The following is a 20,492-nucleotide window of genomic DNA, read 5'->3' on the forward strand; positions in this document are numbered from 1 at the left end:
GGGCCACCGTTAGTGTCGAGCCCTGCCATAGATTCTGAAAATGAATGGATAGCAAAGAAGTTGACTGAATCCATAAGCAAGTTCAAATTAAAAGGAATGACAGAATCCCTTCATCACATTAGCACATAGTGTCTTGCGTCAGTTTTTACTTACTTTGCTGAATTTTCTGGAAATAATTCAAGTCTTTTTTGTTGTTTCTTCTTTCTTATTCATCATCATTATCAAGCAGAGTTACGACCATACTGTATCCTTTGTCTCTTGGGTGAAGATTTTCACATCTGTAATTTACACTTTCAACAATATTTGCAATAAATCAATTTTCCATACTGTGTATTTATTCTAGCTAATGAATTGAATTCGGGAGTCGGGAGTAGGTAATCCCCCCCCCCCCCCCAAAAAAAAAAAAAACACACACACACAAAAAAAAACAGAAGAACTTAAAGCATCTAAAATCTGCATTTTGTAGAAACTCATTTACATGCCCTTTAAGTACATAATATTCATTGATTTGGCTCTGCAATTTTGAGTACTTACTTGATTTCCACTTTCCACATGGGTAGTATACAGTGATATCTATCCCCAGTCGATTTACTCTGCTGACTGCACCATGCCTCGTTCTCTGCCAGCAGAGGTAATGTCTTGCAGGATTTATACAGTAGGCCTACACGTCAGGACATCATCGTCACCCACTTTGGTGCCATTGCCATCCCCTTCCAAGATATCCTAATGGGCTTTACATTCAATTTTCACCACCTGTTGAGTGAAGAATTTACAGGGAATAAAACTGAATTTCACTCAAAATATAGTCACTAACCCATCGTCACTCACATGAAAGATATTTCATAACTTCGCAAAATTAAAGATACAGTGAGTTGACCCGCTAGGCCGAGTTTACCCATAACTACGGTACCGGTAATTTACAGAGTGTAGGCCTAGCAAGTTAGATATTGTAACGTTAACAACACTAACACGTTACAGTTAGACTTAACGCTAGAGCGTTCCCCGTTCTAATGTAGATACAACTTAGTCGTTAGATTTAGAAATAGAAAACTAAAACAAACGAGCAAAATCTTCAAGGGCGTAGCTTATTTCCACGCCTACTACAGTTTTACATTAAACGAGGGCGATTTTGCAATAAATCTTGTTATTCACCGACTTAGCAGACTTAGCAGACTCACCGCTTTCATGCAGGCCGGCCAGGCTAGAACTTTATCCCTTCGACGCCATCTTAGCTAGATCCGCTCCTTTATGCAGTGCAGTCATACGTCAGCTAGCTATCAGCAGTACAGTGCAGTCGATCGAGTCGTAAGTGCAGTGTAGTGGACGACAAGCCTAGAACGAATGCGCACGTACTGTAGGCCTACGCACATCACGCTGCTGGGGCATGCAATCGCAGCATGCACCAGCAGCCAGCCAATCAGACAGACCCATCCGTACAGGTACGTACGCGCGCGCACATCTCCTTTCCCGCCAATTGTGCATTGATTATGGTCATAATCGGGTCTAGGACTTGTCCCCCGGAGGACAACTCCCCCGGGGACTACTCCCACCTGACAACTCCCCCGGAGGACGTCTCCCCCGGAGGACTACTCCCCCGGAGGATGTCTCCCCCCGAGGACGACTCCCCCGGAGGACGACTCCCCCGGGGGACAACTGCCCCGGGGGACAACTCCCCCGGAGGACAACTCCCCCGAGGGGACAACTCCCCCGGAGGACAACTCCCCCGGGGGACCACTCCCCCGGAGGACCACTCCCCCGGAGGACCACTCCCCCGGAGGACCACTGCCCCGGGGACGTCTCCTGGGGGACAATCCCATACTGAACAGAGATTGTTTTTTGTGTGTGTGTGTCCTAGAAATTAGAATTAAATTCATCTGTGTAAAAACAGTATTCTTTTTAAATAAAATTTAAATTAAAGTTGGCGTTACCTAAGACACGTCCATCTTTATAACAAAGTTTTTGAAATCTCAGCACAAAGTTTTTACCATTGTACACGCTACATGTAATGTCGAAAAAAGTAGAAACGCAGGTCCATTTTATCACTGAAAGTTGGTCAAGAGATAAACACATTGACAGATACACGCTTTTGAGGGGAGAGTTCATTCCTTAGCATGTACCTGTTATTCTTCATTATTTTATAATATTTTAAGAAGTCCATTCTTTGATGATTTTCTTTTTCTTTTTGCAATTCATGATTATGATAAGGAATATGTTAAATGAAAGAAAGATATCATTCAGAGGGGTGAAGGCTCAAGTTTTTGAGTTTCTTCAGTTTGTCTCCCTCTACAAAGGAATATGTTGTTAGAAATACCCTTTTAATGGGGTTATGATTTTTATCTTAGATTCTTATGATAGTTACTATCCTGTATGTCACTGTCAGTAATTTCATTGTGCAATTTTCGTTTGTTATGTTGACTGTGAATTTATCTGAACATCATTACAATTCTTAATGTCGGAGAAATAATTGACAGAAAAAAATATGAATATTCTGTTCCTGAAAAGACTTGAACGTGTAAAAAGGTAATATCTTCCAACCGGCATTAGGCACTATAATGCAGAAACAGTATTAGCACTGGTTGCACAGTTACCATGCATCCTGAATGCACCAGCCACATACCGGTATCTGCATGACACACGTACACGTATAACATAACCCTTGCTGTATCATTGTTGGTAGAAAACACCAGATTGATAGCTAGAACTTGTTATTAAGAGTATGGTAGTCAATACTACTTGAAAAAATACAGAAAAAAATGCAAAAAATGGCAGTTGGGGTAGGGGTAAAAGGCAAGGAAATTGTATGCCTAAATATGGGCAAAAGGTTTGTATCATGTGGAAGATTAGGTTTTACACTAAAATTATCATTATAATCCATTTCCTTGACCCCCAAAACATGAGGTTAGACACCAAAACCATCACAATTGACCAAAAAATAGCCGAGTTATAACCAGAAATGTCTTTTTAAAGCCGAAACGGCGACCCGCTTATCGGCCGGGGCACCCTGGATTTCGCATTTTTCGTTCTTTTTTTTTCAAAAATGGTGTCAGTAGGCACAAAGTCATCAAACTAAGGTGTGATGAGCATGTTCTGAAAATGTCATCCTCTTTAGCCCATCTCTAAGAGATATCAAGGGATGACGACTGTAATATTCAGCCTTTTATTTAGAGAGTTCCCTAGTTGTTTCTTTAATCAGTCAGAATAAGCACACGATCTTGGCAGTAATTTGTTGTATTACAATCATGACGAGTTTGAACAATGCAAATGCTTTAGCGATATCGATTGCATCGGATGCCCAAGGGAAGAAACGGACACTGGTCAAAAAGTATATGTGCACATTTTGTTAACACGCAGGTGATAGGTTGATATGTTTTTATTCTTCTAGGTCTTGGGTGCAAGTAAGGAAGTTTGCTGAGGTAGTACATCTACCTCCGGGGGTTTCTCGAGAGGGGTAACTATAGAGCATAGCAACAGCATCATCTCTGTCACTGTCTGTGGGGATTGGTTGGTGCTGCATAGCTAGGCACTAGTCTCTGCGTTCAAACTGTACTAATTTCAAACATTTGGCATCTCCCTTTTTTTTTAGAAAAGTAAAGTTTCTCTTTTTCACACAGATTTTTTCATTTATCAACTACCACTGAAACTTAATTAATAAGCCATTGTCTTTTTAGGATTATCATGGCAATTATTTGATACGTTGTTCACAGAATATACTTGTCCTATTTGAGTAATAATGGAAATACGTCTTGTATGGGCGTGTTTGACTTGCCATATCTTATATCTTACATTCAACTTTACTACATGTGTAATCATAGCAACACATCTTATAAACACAAACATTACTGATACTTGTAAAGTGAGTAACACTTCACTTCAATATTGAGATATCACGGCTTTGTATGACACATTACAACGCACTCTTATAACGAAGTTCAATCTCGCTCTTCACACTTGGAGGAATACTTGTGATTGTTTTGTAAACTGTACTTTTGTTCACTTTTAGAAATGTGTTATTTTTGTCTTTGAAGAAACGTTAATCATTGTTTCTCTTATAATAATCGACAAAGCTGTTACTTTTGATAAGTTAGATGAAACACTTTTATTGCACTCAAAATGTAACCAACTCTACTCTCCAGATGAATAGTTCAACATGTAAACATTATCACAATCCCGTGATCATTGTCATTTCATTTCCCGTCAAATTCCGGCATCTATCCTATAAAATAGATAGGTTTTTACACTGGTCCATATTTTTGACCTGATCTTGTGATACGATTTTATGTTGAGTCATCTAGCTTTGTTGCATTAAGGATTGTTTTCCGCTGTACCTCTTCTGATGTCAATTCTGTTTTGACAGGAGCATTTTTCCTTCACATTCCACTATGCAACTTCTTGGAAACTTTGTCTTTGAAACAACAACGCTTTCCGCTTCGATCAAAGTAATTTTACTGCACTTTTGTTTCTTGGTCAGCTTTGTTTGCACATTCTTTATTACTTTTGGTTTCAGCAGCTGACTAGCTGTTGGCAGAGTGGTCCTTGTCCTCTTCTGCATCAACAATTGTGCAGGACTAGCATCTAGCCCATCGATCGGTGTGTTCCGATAGTCAAGAAATGCCAAACCTGGATCTGTTCCATCTCTCATTGCCTTTTTCATTAGACATTGCGATTTGTACTGTCTTTTCAACTTTCCCATTGCTATGTAGAAAGTGATGAAGACGTGACATGCTTGAATTGGTACTGACAAGCAAACTCTTTGAACTGGTCACTTGTAAACTGTGTACCATTATCTGATACCACAATCTCCGGTATACCATTACGTGCAAAAGTGTTGTTTGCATACTAACTTCAATTACTCTTACGCTAGACATTTTTTTTCCATGTTGAAACGTTATAAAATAAAACTGTGCGAAACAAAACTCAATTTTCAATTAATTGAGACTCGAATCATCCCATCTTTGTGGTTGAGAGATTTGTGTTGGTCGTGCGGGTGTGCTTTCCCAGGGCTGTTGAAAGATATTACCTTTTTACACGTTCAAGTCTTTTCAGGCACAGAATATTCATATTTTTTTCTGTCAATTATTTCTCCGACATTAAGAATTGTAATGATGTTCAGATAAATTCACAGTCAACATAACAAACGAAAATTGCACAATAAAGTATTACTGACAGTGACATATAGGATAGTAACTATCATAAGAATCTAAGATGAAAATCATAACCCCATTAAAAGGGTATTTCTAACAACATATTCCTTTGTAGAGGGAGACAAACTGAAGAAACTCAAAAATTTGAGCCTTCACCCCTCTGAATAATATCTTTCTTTCATTTAACATATTCCTTATCATAATCATGAATTGCAAAAAGAAAAGGAAAATCATCAAAGAATGGACTTCTTAAAATATTATAAAATAATGAAGAATAACAGGTACATGCTAAGGAATGAACTCTCCCCTCAAAAGCGTGTATCCGTCAATGTGTTTATCTCTTGACCAAATTTCAGTGATAAAATGGACCTGCGTTTCTACTTTTTTCGACATTACATGTAGCGTGTACAATGGTAAAAACTTTGTGCTGAGATTTCAAAAACTTTGTTATAAAGATGGACGTGTCTTAGGTAACGTTAACTTTAATTTAAATTCTGTATAAAAAGAATACTGTTTTTACACAGATGAATTCAATTTTAATTTCTAGGACACGAATAAGAAACATCTCTGTTCAGTTAAGGGATTGTCCCCCAGGAGACGTCCCCGGGGCAGTAGTTGTCCTCCGGGGGAGTGGTCCTCCGGGGGAGTGGTCCCCCGGGGGAGTGGTCCCCCGGGGGAGTGGCCCCCCGGGGGAGTGGCCCCACGGGGGAGTGGCCCCACGGGGGAGTGGCCCTCCGGGGGAGTGGTCCCTCGGGGGAGTTGTCCCCCGGGGGAGTTGTCCCCCGGGGGAGTTGTCCCCCGGGGGAGTTGTCCCCCGGGGGAGTAGTCCCCCGGGGGAGTTGTCCCCCGGGGGAGACGTCCTCCGGGGGAGTAGTCCTCCGGGGGAGACGTCCTCCGGGGGAGTGGTCCTCCGGGGGAGCTGTCAGGTGGGAGTAGTCCCCGGGGGACTAGTCCTCCGGGGGAGTTGTCCTGATACGGTCATAATCATGCACAGCACGAGTGTGCGCTAGAAGCGCACGCACAGGTCACCACTGCGTGCGTTGTGGCCGCGGCCGTCATGTCACATGCGCTGCTGACTTGTAGAATACGAGTATCACAGTGTTTATGTTAAACATGTGCGGTGTTTAGAACGTGTTTACGAGGCGTTCTAAATGTAAACGCGCCTGTTTATCCTGACAGTAGAAGTGTTTAGGCCTAACCAACAAACATTTGGGTAATGCCCTAAGCCATGAACGAAATCATTAACAAAGGCAACTCCCATTTTTTTCTAGCAGTTAAAATATAGGACTGTACATGCGAAACCAAAATATAAATTTATTACAGTTGTATTACATATATTTAGGTTATCCTTTTTCCTTATTGATTAGGCATTTCCATGAAAGGCCTAAAACATGAATTATTTCATAGCGCATCTTGATGTCGTAACAGTTTCCACTTCCTCGTGATAAAAGGAAACTAGAAATTGCAATTTACACACCATTTCCAACACTTCTCCATATATATATGGACATATTGAGATTAACATAACGTGACCAGAATAAACACTCCAACTAAACACTCCAAGCTAAACACTTTAAAGGTAGGGAATCCCATTTGCACGCCTTAAATGAAGAGTTGTATAAATACAGTGGTATGTTGAAGAGAATATCATTTTAGAAACTCCCATAAAGTATTGAAAGTGGAAGGTAACATTTAGTACATTTTTTTGACGGTTAGATTTTGAATTGAATTGTTTTCGGGGCTCACCGTAAATTCCAGTACATTACTAGGCTACCTTTGCAGACCCATGTACTGCATGTGTGTCCATCATGTATATTTTATGAAGAAAGTTCATCAACACTTACAAACATTTCTATATACATTCTTACCACACACTCTATATGTTATTACATCAGCTCTTGTACTTTTAGATTTGTGTTTATAGATCACAAATACAGAAGAATGCAACAAAAAGGCTTAAGTGTGGCTGACACACAGAACTACTGAGTAGTTGAGTTTTGTGCATTATTCAAATTTTAGATAACTGTTGACTTCCAAATTTCTAAGCAGTGGCCTAAGCAAGTCCCCTGAGGTACATATTTAATGTTTTGCTGCATTTTGGGAGGTCTGTAAAAGGTATCCCCTACCTTTAACTCTCAATACTTTACACGTGCTATACACACCGGGTGTTTAGATGTTAAACAAAGTGTTTAGATTTTTAACACTGTGTTTAGTTCATAAACATGTCGCATGTCGCATTTTTTACAGTGTGGTTGGGAGCTTCCAACCGGAATTTTGTGATTTCAACCGGAAAAAAAAAAAATCCGGTTGGAGTTTCATGCAACAGGCCCCTGGTCGTCCATGTGGTCTATACAAGGCATAATCATGTCATTACTATAATTCAACATATGAAATTCAATATATTCTGTACATAAATCAAAGTAAGAGCAATCACAGAAATACGTCATAAAATACTATGAGACATGAGTCTCATAATCACATGTACATGAGAAGTATATTACAGATGCCTTCATACATAATCAAAGCGATATGCATTCCTATTCATACAATTATGATTATCACTGACACTTTTTACATAAACTACACAAACAATCCAAATCAACATACATGTAGTTAACGACATATTTATAATTCATGATACCAATCTTTCCTATGATATAGGAGCTGAAATAATAAAACAAAGAAATAGCTTGCTATACTCCCTACTCACTCATAGTGTGCATATTGTTATTTTTCAGTATACAACTGTACTTGTATTCTTGTTATCTGTATCCTGAAGCCCATAAATCAATTTTTTTGACTCAAATACAAAGTATTTTAAAACAAAACATCAAAAAGAGGGAAGAACAACACAGGTGGAGAAAGCACATGAAACAGAGTTGTTCCTACAAGACTATTCAACAACGGTCGTGTTGACTTGATCGGATTGATTAGATTTGAATTGAGTTTGCAGTCCTATAGGAGTGTTACTGAGCCCAATGAGCCCAACCCCGAAGCTAGACCGGTACCACAACAAAATGGAAGGCATCCATGTGGCCTTCAAGAACAGAAAGGGTGTCCACTAAACTGTATCATTAGTGTAAGTTAACGCGGGATAGATCAGATGTTCAAAAGTCATTACGACATGAATTATAATCTACAGAGGGCGGTAATTTCACCGTATAAATGCGGTATCCACGAGATGTGAAGTAAACCTGTCACATTGTAATACAAAATTGTCTCACCAGAACAATGTACACCTTTTGAACACACTATAGCCTTACACATCGAAAGACGGTCTAAAGCAGCAATAGTGTTATCATTTTTTTTTTTCATGATTATGCAGTTCTATTTCAAACTGCCTGAAACCGTCAATATGTCATTTGAGGACTTTTGTCAGGTATGACTAGAGTGTAAACAATTAGACATATTCCCGGTTCTACGTGCCAGAATGATATTGTGCTGAAGCTCCTTTGTGCAATATAATACAGCAAAGTGGTGTTATGCCCTCGTTCTTCAACGTCTCCGGCGAGTAGTACAAGTTTTATTTTTCTATTTCCTTTTATTAACACAAAATTACTCTCTTCAAGCAAATTCGAATTTCTCTTTTCAGTTGAAGTTACAATTCAACTGTAAAAAAAAAAAAAATCATCAAGAGTCAATATGAAATAATTTTGTACAAACTTTCCTACAACTTTGGATTAATATAGGCATCGCAATCACATATTTCGTAAAAGAAATTCTTATATTTAATATATAGGTTCTACGACGGAGTGAGTATATTATACATTATACATGTTGATCTACTTGTGTAATGTATTCGGGGAAAGCAATGGGAATCTTAGTAAATTCATAATGGTCGTCATACAAACAAGTTACTATTCTTCACAATGCAATAGTTAAGAACGTTGTCATTTATGTGTGTATGTGTATATATATATATGTGTGTGGGTGTGTGTGTGTATGTGTGTGTGTGTATGCGTGTGTCAGCATGACAAATCTGGTAGTGCATGGTGCCCACATAGAGTATTATCATCTCATTATTACTATTCAACGTATAAAAATCAAAATATTCTGTACATCAACCAATGTAAGAGCAATTACATAGTTATATCCATTCCTATTCATACAATTATTACTTCACTGTGAACTACACTAAAATTTAACACAAGATACATGTATAGTTAATGACATGTTAAGAGAGCATGATACGATTTTCCATATATGAGTTGAAAGAACAAAACAAATAAACCGCTTGTTATACTTGCTACTCACTCAGACAGTGCGTATTTTTATTTTTAGTATACTATACTAGTACTGTTGCTAACTGTATCCTGTGATGAAAATCATATTGGATTTAGATGTTTATCATTATTTTCGACTCAAATACAAAGTGTTTGCAAACACGACATAGGACCTAATGAAGAAGAAAACAATAAAGACAAGTGGAGAAAACGCATGAAATAGATGTTTCTTCAAGACTGGCCAACAAGGTTTGTCATTCAACCATGATGATATCTCAACAAGGTACTATCACGTGTCAGCAGTGTCTACAGCTGGTAGTCTTAGCGTGTTTTTCAACTTTCAGCAGTACATAGGCGTATCCGTTGAATTAATATAGAGCTCTCAAATTTCTGCTGTTAATGTTTCAGCTCGCAGCGGCTCACTGAATCCTGATGTGGGGTTGTTAACTGCGTAGGTTTCTTATTAGATTTTTTTTTTTTCATGCAATTCCATAGCACAGGCACTAATGTCCTTCCTCGCTTTGTTTCCGAATTCTAAATCTTGGTTCAATGTCTTTCTTCTTCGGGACCACCCCCCCCCCCCCTCATTTCGTCTTGGTTTATCATTCTCCAAGACAGACCATGGAGCTACTCCAATAGTAGCTCCATGGACAGATCACGGCAGACCACTTGGTGGAAGATGGCATGCTTCATTGCCTAGAAGGTGGACGGATTGCCCTCTGCTACCTCATCCCTGTTGCCAGGTCCTGGCTGAAAGACGAAGCCTTTTAATACCGCATATAGGACAAAAGAGGACATATTAGAAAGACCATAAGTAAGAAGATGATTCCAAAGAACTTTGTGTCTCCTCTTTTTATGATGTTAAGCCTTGGTTTGTTCCCCTCTCTTGCATTGATTTCTTTATCTTGCTTGTTCCCTTCTTCCTCTTGCACGTGTCCTTTCTTGTCCTGGTCCTCTCAAGAAACCAACTCCTCGAAGAGTAACATAATAGTTATAAATAGTAACTAATAGTATCATGCTTCCTTAGTTGTTTGTCTCAGATTCGTCCGGAGCTGGGAAGTTTTCTTGCCCAGAACCTTGATCTGATTCTTGGCTGCTCTCGTCTTCTGAACTGCTGTCATAACTCAAGGTGTCTGTTGGAGAGTGAGAGGAGAATTTAATAGAAAGACAATGTTTCAAGGTAGTAGAGGATTAGGTGACGTTTGAGAAATGAAATGAAAGACCGTCCAGTTCGAAATCTTCTTCTGAAAGTAGGCTAAATACGAATTTCGGATTTTTAACGTAATAACAGTGTCAATACTAAGCTATAAAATTATACAGTAGCTAATGGTCTAGTAAAACTTTTATATCTCTATTTCAGTTTCGTCATAAGCCGCAAAATTTTGATATTTGGTAGAGAAACGATAAGTTTTAAGTGTAAGGCAAAAAAAAAAATGACGATCAACCCAAAGGACATATTTTTGGTTCATTGAAGAAAATTGTAGTCAGTTATATTATGTGGTCTTAGTCTGGGCCGTTACATAAATGTATACAACGCGCGGTTATCGAACCCTTAGGGCGCGTCCACACCGAGCACGGTAAGAGCAACGGGCCGGGATTTTTTGTTTTGTTTTGTTTTGTTTTGTTTTGTTTTGTTTTTGTTTTTTTGCTATGGCGCCCCAAAAGGAACCTTGTCTGGTTCAGTTGAAAAAAAATCGCAACAAAATCATCCGAAACGGCATTCCTATGACTAAATCATAAACAAGAAAATAAACAGTAGAAGATCAATTTTGTAACAAAATTATTGGCAGGGAAGTGATATTGTAATAGAACCAGACATGGTTCCTTTTTGGCACACCATTGCAAAAACCCGGCCCGTTGCCCGTACCGTGCTCGGTGTAAACGGGCCTTCATCCTTGTCATTGGTGTTCATTCAATAGAAAGTATTGCGGCAACATCCGAACAAGTTTATCGCCAGAGCACTTATGCATTGCATTTTACCCGAATATGCGATGTTGCATATATTGTCGCTCGAAACAATTGATCCTTGACGACGTATGCTGCCTACAAATTCTAAAATTAAAGTTAGTATCATCGTTTGCGGGAATCTGACAGCACCTCAAATATTAGATGACTAACTTCATCCTCACCATGCCCAGGCAGCGACGTACGCCGCAAGCTCGCGAAGGGTGAATTGTTTGCGCGACGACATGTAAGGCGCGTTGGTATCAATGCTTCCCGATAGCCTACTATGCCTACGTCTTACCCAAAAACAGAGATAGTGGTTAAAAACAAATCATCAAGCATTAGGCCTACTTTTGACACATTTTCACACCCAAACCCCTAATATGCAATTTTTTTCTTTCACTTCATATCAAATTACTTATGTTGGAATTGGAAGCATTTCTTTAAGTTTAGTTGGTTTATGTTTCTTTTGTTTTGGTTTGGTTTGTTTGTTGATGTTGTTGTTTTTGTTGCTAAAATTACCGACATAACCTCGGAATAAAATATCTATGTATCAATATGTGATAGTACTAAAAGACCCTATCGTATAAGATCAAAGTGTAGAGCACATTGCTGATGTCCTTTAACTTGATTCTACATTCTTCGCAGCAGATTAATTCTACCTCCCTCTTGTTTTCCTCACTGTTCACCATTACGTACTGCTGAATAAGATTGAACTGGATTAAGATAAGACGTCATACTCTTGAAAGAATTTCCCATAGTAAATCTCTTCGCTGTTCTTCTTGTGACTTTTTCTCTGCTTCCACCCAGATGTCCCACTAAGGTAATGCTAGGCCATCAATAACTACACTTCATGAATATCACATATAATATATTATTAATAATCTCATACTTGAGAGAACAACAGAATGAGAAAAGGGAAAAGCTAATAACAAAATATATACCTGTATGATTCCTTGATTATCACTCAGGAAAGATCTTAATGGCTTGTCATTAATGGTGATGCACTCTACCTGTAACATGACGAAGATAATCAAAAGGACACATCGTTATCAGTATTAACCGATTCGTATTTCCCTGAAAGAAATGGATTCATAGCACCATAGCTTGTATCATATTGGTTGGGTTTCCTTGTTAATAAGGAATGGCGCAACCACCTCAACTGCAGAAAATATCATTTGTCATTTCAACAGTTTTCCTGTCAAAAGACCTGGTTCAAAGTACGGCTACATTAGTTACGTCCAGACAAAAAACCTTAACTTTGAGGATAGGAAACCTCGATGTTGAGCTTTTAGTAAGGGAACGTGAAGACGTACTCGTAGTTAGCTAACCTCGAGGTTAGCTCGATGTTAAGAGCCACGAGAAATCTTATGGATAGCGCTCTAACCACGAGTCCCAGGCATGCCGGCTGTCTGGACACAAAAATCAACGCACTCAAAGGGGCAGGAATTTAACCTCGTAGTGTGGACGCACGTCGAAGTTAACCTCTAGTTTAGGGTTTGTCATCTGAACGTAATTATTGTCGGATTGACAATGATAGAAATTAATGTGATTTATAATGATGATGCTTCAAATAATTATGATGTTTTTATTTTGAATTTTCATGTGTGATTAATGATATCAATGTGACAGACAAAATATTATTTGAAAACATCATTGCCCCTTCAACGGTTTCACTTTCTGCAATAAATCGTAATATCACCTCCAAGACAGTTGTGATATACTCCCCTCCCCTCCCTCACATTGAACAAATAGTGAGCAGATTAAAATCACTGATTCTTACTTTACAGCGAGAAGCCTGTGAGGAAATTGTCGTGAAGAATGTCTCTGGCAGTTCAACCAAGTTGAGCCTGGCACGTGTAAGATTGGGCAGACGACACAGGATTTCAGCCAAGTTTGCTGCTCCTGACTCTGAGACTAAGCTGGAGTACGGTATGGAAGGTTCCAAGTAAACTTCGCTGATCTGTAAAAGAAATAAAAACAAAAACAAGAAACTACAAACGACGCTGTGGCAACTGGTATGCCTCCGCAATATCGCATGGTTCTCCAAATAGGTCTAGATAATAATCTTCGCAATTTGAGACGGTAGTTGACTGGCAAAAAAAAAAATGAAATGAAATGACATGACATGACATGACAAAACTGTCACAAATGTTTTGAGAGTTTTCTGTCCTTGACCTATGTCCCATTTATGTTTCTTTCTTCTTCTTTTTTCAATGAAATGAAATGTTATAAAAAAAAACATATGTTTGTTCTTACATATATTCAAAACGGTCAATGTATTACAAAAAATGCATACTTTATATGAAACTAATAATTATTTAAAATAATTGCGTTAATGGAAAAGAGGAACCTACGTAAAAAAAAAAACAAACAAAACAAACAAACAAGCTTGTATAAATGAGGACCACTCAGTACATTGAACTGTTGACATTACAATTTCATTGGATGGATGGATAAATTGGCTTGGAGATCAACTTGTTGGGAATTCGTTTCAGCATTTTAATCCTCGATACCTGACTTTTGACTCCATGACATCAAAATTCCCCAGAAAATCATTGACAGGCAATAAAGTATAGACCGATTAAAGTAGCGATTTGTGTATTGTGGCCCTCTATCGGCATGGGCAGCGCCACTACTGCGGTGTTCACGCCTACCCCCCCCCCCCTTCCCCAAACCCCCTGATGCACCCGCACGGACAGTTGCAATGCAGCACGCGTGTGCAGTGTTGTCTGCTCAGCTGTGTCTGCTGCCCTGGGGGTGGGCGGAGGGGGGGGGGGGGCTGGGGGGTAGGCGTGGACACCGCAGCGAGACCTAATGGCTGGGCCGTGTAACCGCAACTTGTCCGCTACCCTCAACGAACCCGAATCGGTCTGTATGCATATTGTACCAAGTTTCATGAGGATACCTTGTGCCATTTCTGAAGTATGGAGAAATATATATATATATATATTTTCACTTGAATTTCCACCTTTAACCTCATGATCCCTGGTAATACATGCAAACACTAAGTTTAAGAAAATATATTCACGCATTGTTTAGATACTGGGGGAAAGCTGAATTCTAAGAATTTGACATTTGACCTTTAACCTTGAGCAAAAGTTGACAGGCACAACTTCGTCCACTTATACGCATATCATGTCAAGTTTCATTAGCATGCCTCAAACGGTTATCAAGTTAGGCTGTTACAGTCCACAAAGAAAAGTTTTAGTTACCGTTGTAGTCTACATGTTGGAAGACTACTACGATCCCAACAGCAAATGACACATTACATAACGCACAGTAAAAGAATACACACCTGGCATGATGATGCAGAGGTAACGGCTGTTGAGAGGAAAGTATCGGACATGTAGGGACACTCCAGACTGAACTTCGAAAGACGTGGCATAGCAAACACCCATTTGGCCAAGTCATCTCCCATCGAGACTTGATAGTGGGAATCGTCCTGAATGCTGTCGTCAAAAATCAAGTGCAGATCTTGAATCTGCATAGGGGGACGAATCAAAGTATTAATAGATACAAGTGATAACATATGACCATGTCAAAATGACAAGAATGAATAGCTTAACAAATAAAGAACTTGCTTCCAAAGATATAAATCTATCATTTTCAATGGATTTAGCGCCTTTTGGAAGCAAGCTCTTCATAATAGGTTATCATCGAAGAAACCAACATTAACCAAGACAAAGATGGAAGCCTGAAACATGTCTTATACATGTATTCCTCGCAATGATCAACTATGCACTCCAGCAGACACCTCTAGTAGAGTGCTGGAAATACGTAGATGACATAACCACTGCTAAGAATAGGAAAAATCAACTCTGCAAGCAGCAAGTGTTGTCCCGGACATACTCAAGGAACTCGAAGGTGGTGTGCCAAAGGCAAAGCGGAGATGAAACTCAACCCTTCGAAATGTAAGGTGATGCGTGTCGCGTTCACCAAAACACCACTCCCACCCCTCAAGCTTAAGCTGAACGACAATGTACTGGAAGAAAATGATAAACAAGGTCAAGCTCCTTGGTGTTCCTATTCAAAGTAATCTTCGTTAGGATTTGCATGTCGACGACATTGCCAAGCGAGCTGCAAGGAAGCTCTACGTACTCCGCGTCATGAAACGATACAGGGCGCCATCTGAAGACCTACTAACCATCTTCACTAGCTACATCAGACCAGTCCTAGAATATTGTGTACCAGTGTGGCATTCATCCATAACCAAGGGCGTAGCGAGGGGGGGTGTTTTGGGTGTTCAAACACCCCCCTTTGCCGAAATGGGGGTGTTTGAGGTGTTCAAACACCTCCCTTGGGCAAAAGGGAGGTGTTTGAGCTGTTCAACACCCCTCTTCAACAATGTTTAGATGTTAAAAAAATGAAACGAAAGCTGTCTTTACCGCTTTTATTTCCGTTTTGAATTCCGCCTTTCCTTTCTTTAGTGTTCATTTTCTTTCTCTCTCTCTCTCTCTCTTCCCTGCTTTGCTTTCTGGCCGAATCGCGAAGATACATTGCGCATAATGTTCACCGTTTACCGGTATTATACCGTACGCGGTACCGTAAATTGTGTATGATGCATAATTATTATGTGTGTGCAATGCATGCTATACCGATTCTGTGACGCGCTTTGTGTATTATCGAAGCATCGACGTTTCTACTTCTCTTCTTTCCTTTCCTCACCTTCTTGTCTTGTTTACTCCTTTTTTCTTCATGTTTTTTCTTTTTCTTTTTTTTTTTTTTTTGCGTTTTGGGGGCGACCACACCCATCGTCCCCCTGGCTACACGGGTGTGGTCTGGGTCAGGTTCTCCCATCTGTTTATACACAAAATGCGTCGGTTACTTATCCAATGCTGTTTTGCGCCCTTTTCCATAATTATGCGTGGCAGGCGTTACACCAAAAACGGCGATCCGGTCTTCCCCTCTCCATTATCGGCTTTTTGTAAAAGTAATTCATGAAATTGGGGTCTTAAGTCTTAACTATACTGATGCTTCATACATTTATTACTAGTAGTAACATTGGTTATACGAGCACAATTTCGTCGGCGGAGGGGAGGGGAGCTGAACCTTTCGGCTTTTTGCCAAAAACTTCAACTTCCTTATTTTCCCAAAATAAAGTGAGAAAAAACGCTACACAATGCACTGCCTCAAATTTTGATTTTTTTGTTCTTAATAATTGAAGTTAATTTAAGCTAATTTGTGTGTGTGTGTGTGGGGGGGGGGTGATCCAGACTATTAACACTAATATAAAAACAAAAGCCTTTAGCTGCCACTTCCATTTCCGGAAAGTGAATAATTTTTATTCCTCCAAAGTTAAGCTACTATTACTCTGTCTCATGATTTGACCACAAATTTTGAAGATAAAATGATATGCAATAATTTGAATGAGTTTTGATAATATAATTATTAGTCCCATTCATATCCGGGTTTTATTCTTTTCTTCCTTTTTTTTTTTTTTGTTGGCGGAGGCGCACAAAACTAAAAATTCCTGATTTTTTCACGATCGACACTCCTAATAGCCATGTCATGACGTGCCAGTATCAGCAGACCTAAGTTAGTTCTGTTCTGTAGTGTCTGGTGTGGTAATATTTTATTCGCCAACGCAGTGCATCTGTGCAAGACGAAAATGGGAAGTTGTTGCAATGAAAGATTTTTTGTAATGATTCAACTAGGTATTGACTAAGATTTTACACTTAATGTCTAAAATCATTTAATATCAAATTATTTGCATTTAATGCCCCTTTTTGAACACCTCCAATATTACCGGGGGATGCATGTATGTTCTTGAGGGACGCACATTGCACCGTGCATTGCCCCCCCCCCCCCCACACACACACACACCATGGGCGTAAATCCCGGGGGATGGGGGGGGGGATATATCCCCCCTCCCTGAAATGGAGGAGGGGGGATGGCCTGTACAATCATCCCCCCCCCCTCTGAAATTTGAGGGAAAAAATGGAGGAAGCAGAAATGTGATTGCATCAATTTTGGCATATTGCATGACGTTCGTACGCCCGCCTCCAGACAGGTAACAGAGCTGAATAGTCTTGTAGGATAATGTATACATAATTTTCTCAAGCGCTCGCTCGCTTCGCTCGCTCGCTCGCAAAGACAGTAATATCGACATAAGGTATGACCCAGACGTTGACAACGTCAAATAGTATAGCCCTATATATATAGGCCTACATTGTAAACATGTAAATCCAAAATTTCACCAAAAGTGTGCACCAGATCGCTTAATTTCAGGTCTGAAAATGCAAAATCTTCCTCGTCTGAGAGGGGGGTATCCCCCTCCCACACTCTCCCCCCATTCGGTCGCTCCGCTCCCTCGCACAGATATTCCAACTCCAAGTCCCTCCCCCACCCACCATCATTACAGAACGATGCCTCTGGGATGATTGCTTTATTGACTTAAATCAAGAAAATAGAAAAATACAATACCTACAGGAAGATAATACCGGTACGTTATTACATACAAAGAAATGGAGATCCATATTACCATTTCATTGAATATATTTGGGCATTATTCAGGGCTATGCTACGTTTTTAAAGGGAGGGGGGGGTGTCAAAATCACCTGTCAGTCAAGAAGAAAGAAAATCAAAAGATAAGAGAAACAACAGCAAAAACTCCTCGTTCTTTCAAGGTCTGATTTTCCACCAAAAGTCGGCTGACAAGCAAAAGAAAAAAAAACAAACAAAAACAAAAAGTCTTCATATTTTTGCTGCCACTTCCCTCATACTTTATATTTCATGCAAAACAGTGGTACATTCGATCCCTGTTGTGGGGGGGGGGGGCGCCAAGCTTCCCCCCCCCGCATCCGCTCGTCAAAAAAAAGAATAAAAAACTTACCAAAATGGTAATTCAAGGGTTACTAAACTGCTTTAGAAATCGACATGAAAGGGGGATCAAGAAATAAGATATTTTTCTAAGATTTCTTGTAACCATAATTAAAGAGGTATATAACGTGAAACATTGTGCAAAAAGTCCGGAGCCGACAAAATATTGCGATTCAGCATGATTCCTGGTTGGCATTCTGAATATAAGCAGGATGTGTGCAGTGTACTCAGAACATCCGAACGGCAAAAAGAGTCGCTGTATAACGTTGCGCAATTCGATGTAGAATGTACACCTTTGGTATACCTTACGCTTCGTTTATTATATCAAAGCTAGATCATTAATGATTTTGCAGTGTTGCTTTACATACTAGTCTATATCAAAATGCCTTGCATTGCCAATAATAAGACTTGACCTGGGCTATTTCCTAACTTTTTCATGTATATGAAACACACACACACAAACACAAACAATAATATTAGAGGATGTTCTAAAGTGCAGGTTTTGGATATCCTTCCCCCATTTGGTCACTTCGACGTCCCCTCGCTGGTCATACCTCCCCAAATCATGAACATAAACCGACACCATTGACTACCCTTTCAATTTCCAAAGCGTAAAAATATAGCTACAAAAGGCAGTTTTTGGAGTGCAAAATGTCAAAATTGTCAAGCTCACTCGGTCCGCTCGATCGCATTTAATCGCTATGCCATTCTCCTGATGTTGCTGCCAGTAATTGCCAGTAGTTGCGCCCGGTGCGCCCCCCTTATTATAAAGTATAGCTACAAACGGCAGTTTTGAGACTGAAAAATGTCAAAATTTTCAAGCTCACTCGCTCCACTCGCTCACATTTAGTTGTTATGCTATTCTCCTGATGTCACTGCCAGTTATTGACAGCAGTTGCGCCCGTTGCACCCCCCCCCCCTTAATTTCCAAAGCCAAAAAAGTATAGCTACAAACGGCAGTTTTGGGACTGCAAAATATCAAAATTTTCAAGCTCACTCGCATTTAATCGCTATGCCATTCTGCTGATGTTGGTACCAGCAATTGCCAGCAGTTAAGCCCGGTGCGCCCCCCTCCCCTTAATTTCCAAAGTGAAAAAATACAGATACACAAACGGCAGTTTTGGGACTGTAAAATGTCAACATTTGCAGGCTCACTAGCTGCGCTCGCTCGCATATTATAATCTTTATGTTATTCTCCTAATGTTGCTGCCAGTAATTGCCAGCAGTTGCACCCGGTACCCCCCCCCCCCCCCTTAATTTCCAAAGCGAAAAAATATAGCTACAACCGGCAGTTTTGGGACTGCATGTAAAATGTCAAAATTTTCAAGATCGCTCGCTTCGCTCGCTCGCATAATAATCGTTTATGTCATTCTCCTGATGTCGCTGGCAGTAATTGCCAGCAGTTGCGTCCGGAGCGCCCCCTAATTTCCAGAGCGAAAAAATATAGCTACACAAACGGCAGTTTTGGGACAGTAAAATGTCAAAATTTTCATGCTCGCTCGCTTCGCTCGCTCGCATTAATCGTGATGCCATTCTCCCGATGTTGCTGCCAGTAATTACCAGCAGTTGCGCCCGTTGCGCCCCCTTAATTTCCAAAGCAAAAAAATATAGCTACAACCGGCAGTTTTGGGACTGTAAAATGTTAAAATTTTCAAGCTCGCTCGCTTCGCTCGCTCGCATAATTATAATCGTTATGTCATTCTCCTGATGTCGCTGCCAGTAATTGCCAGCAGTTGCGCCCGGTGCGCCCCCTTAATTTCCAAAGCGACAAAAATATCGCTACAACCGGCAGTTTGGAGACTGTAAAATGTCAAAATTTTCAAGATCGCTCGCTTCGCTCGCTCGCATATACTCGTTATGTCATTCTCCTGATGTCGTTGCCAGTAATTGCCAGCAGTTGCGTCCGGTGCGCCCACTTAATTTCCAAAGCGAAAAAATATAGCTACAAACGGCAGTTTGGGGACTGTAAAATGTCAAAATTTTCAACCTCGCTCGCTCCGCTCGCTCGCATTCATTTCAATTGATATGTAATTCTCCTGATGTTGCTGCCAGTAATTTGTCGTTTCACACCGTCATTCCATAATCCATAAGGAAAAAAATGACTGCGCAGTGGAATGTATCATATTCCGTTATGTATTGCAGTCCCCATTACAGTTTCCAGACTGACAGCACACGCACATACGCGCACACACACATACACACGCACGCACGCACAAGCATGCATACACACCCTCAAAATTACTTTTCCACGAGGTGCCCCCCCCCCCCTCCCCCTGTCTTGACCAACCCGCCACGGTACGTCACTGGCTGCACCCGTCCGGTTATGGGCTTGTAATCGTGGTGATGGTGACTATCGCCGATC

General features: G+C 40.2%; 1 protein-coding gene across 1 annotated transcript in view; it reads right to left on the minus strand.

The window, feature by feature from the left end:
- Positions 1-10,387: 10,387 nt before the first annotated feature.
- The window catches only part of LOC140235654 (uncharacterized), a 60,756-nt gene continuing 50,651 nt past the window's right edge, over positions 10,388-20,492 (minus strand). Inside the window, exons 11-14 of the mRNA XM_072315663.1 lie at positions 14,607-14,792; positions 13,092-13,271; positions 12,251-12,321; positions 10,388-10,493 (exon numbers count right to left, since the gene is read on the minus strand). Of these exons, the coding sequence (XP_072171764.1) occupies positions 10,388-10,493; positions 12,251-12,321; positions 13,092-13,271; positions 14,607-14,792 (543 nt within the window). The remainder of the gene's footprint in view (positions 10,494-12,250; positions 12,322-13,091; positions 13,272-14,606; positions 14,793-20,492) is intronic.

The sequence above is a fragment of the Diadema setosum genome, chromosome 12, assembly GCF_964275005.1.
Source record: "Diadema setosum chromosome 12, eeDiaSeto1, whole genome shotgun sequence".
In the NCBI taxonomy this organism is placed as follows: Eukaryota; Metazoa; Echinodermata; class Echinoidea; order Diadematoida; family Diadematidae; genus Diadema; species Diadema setosum.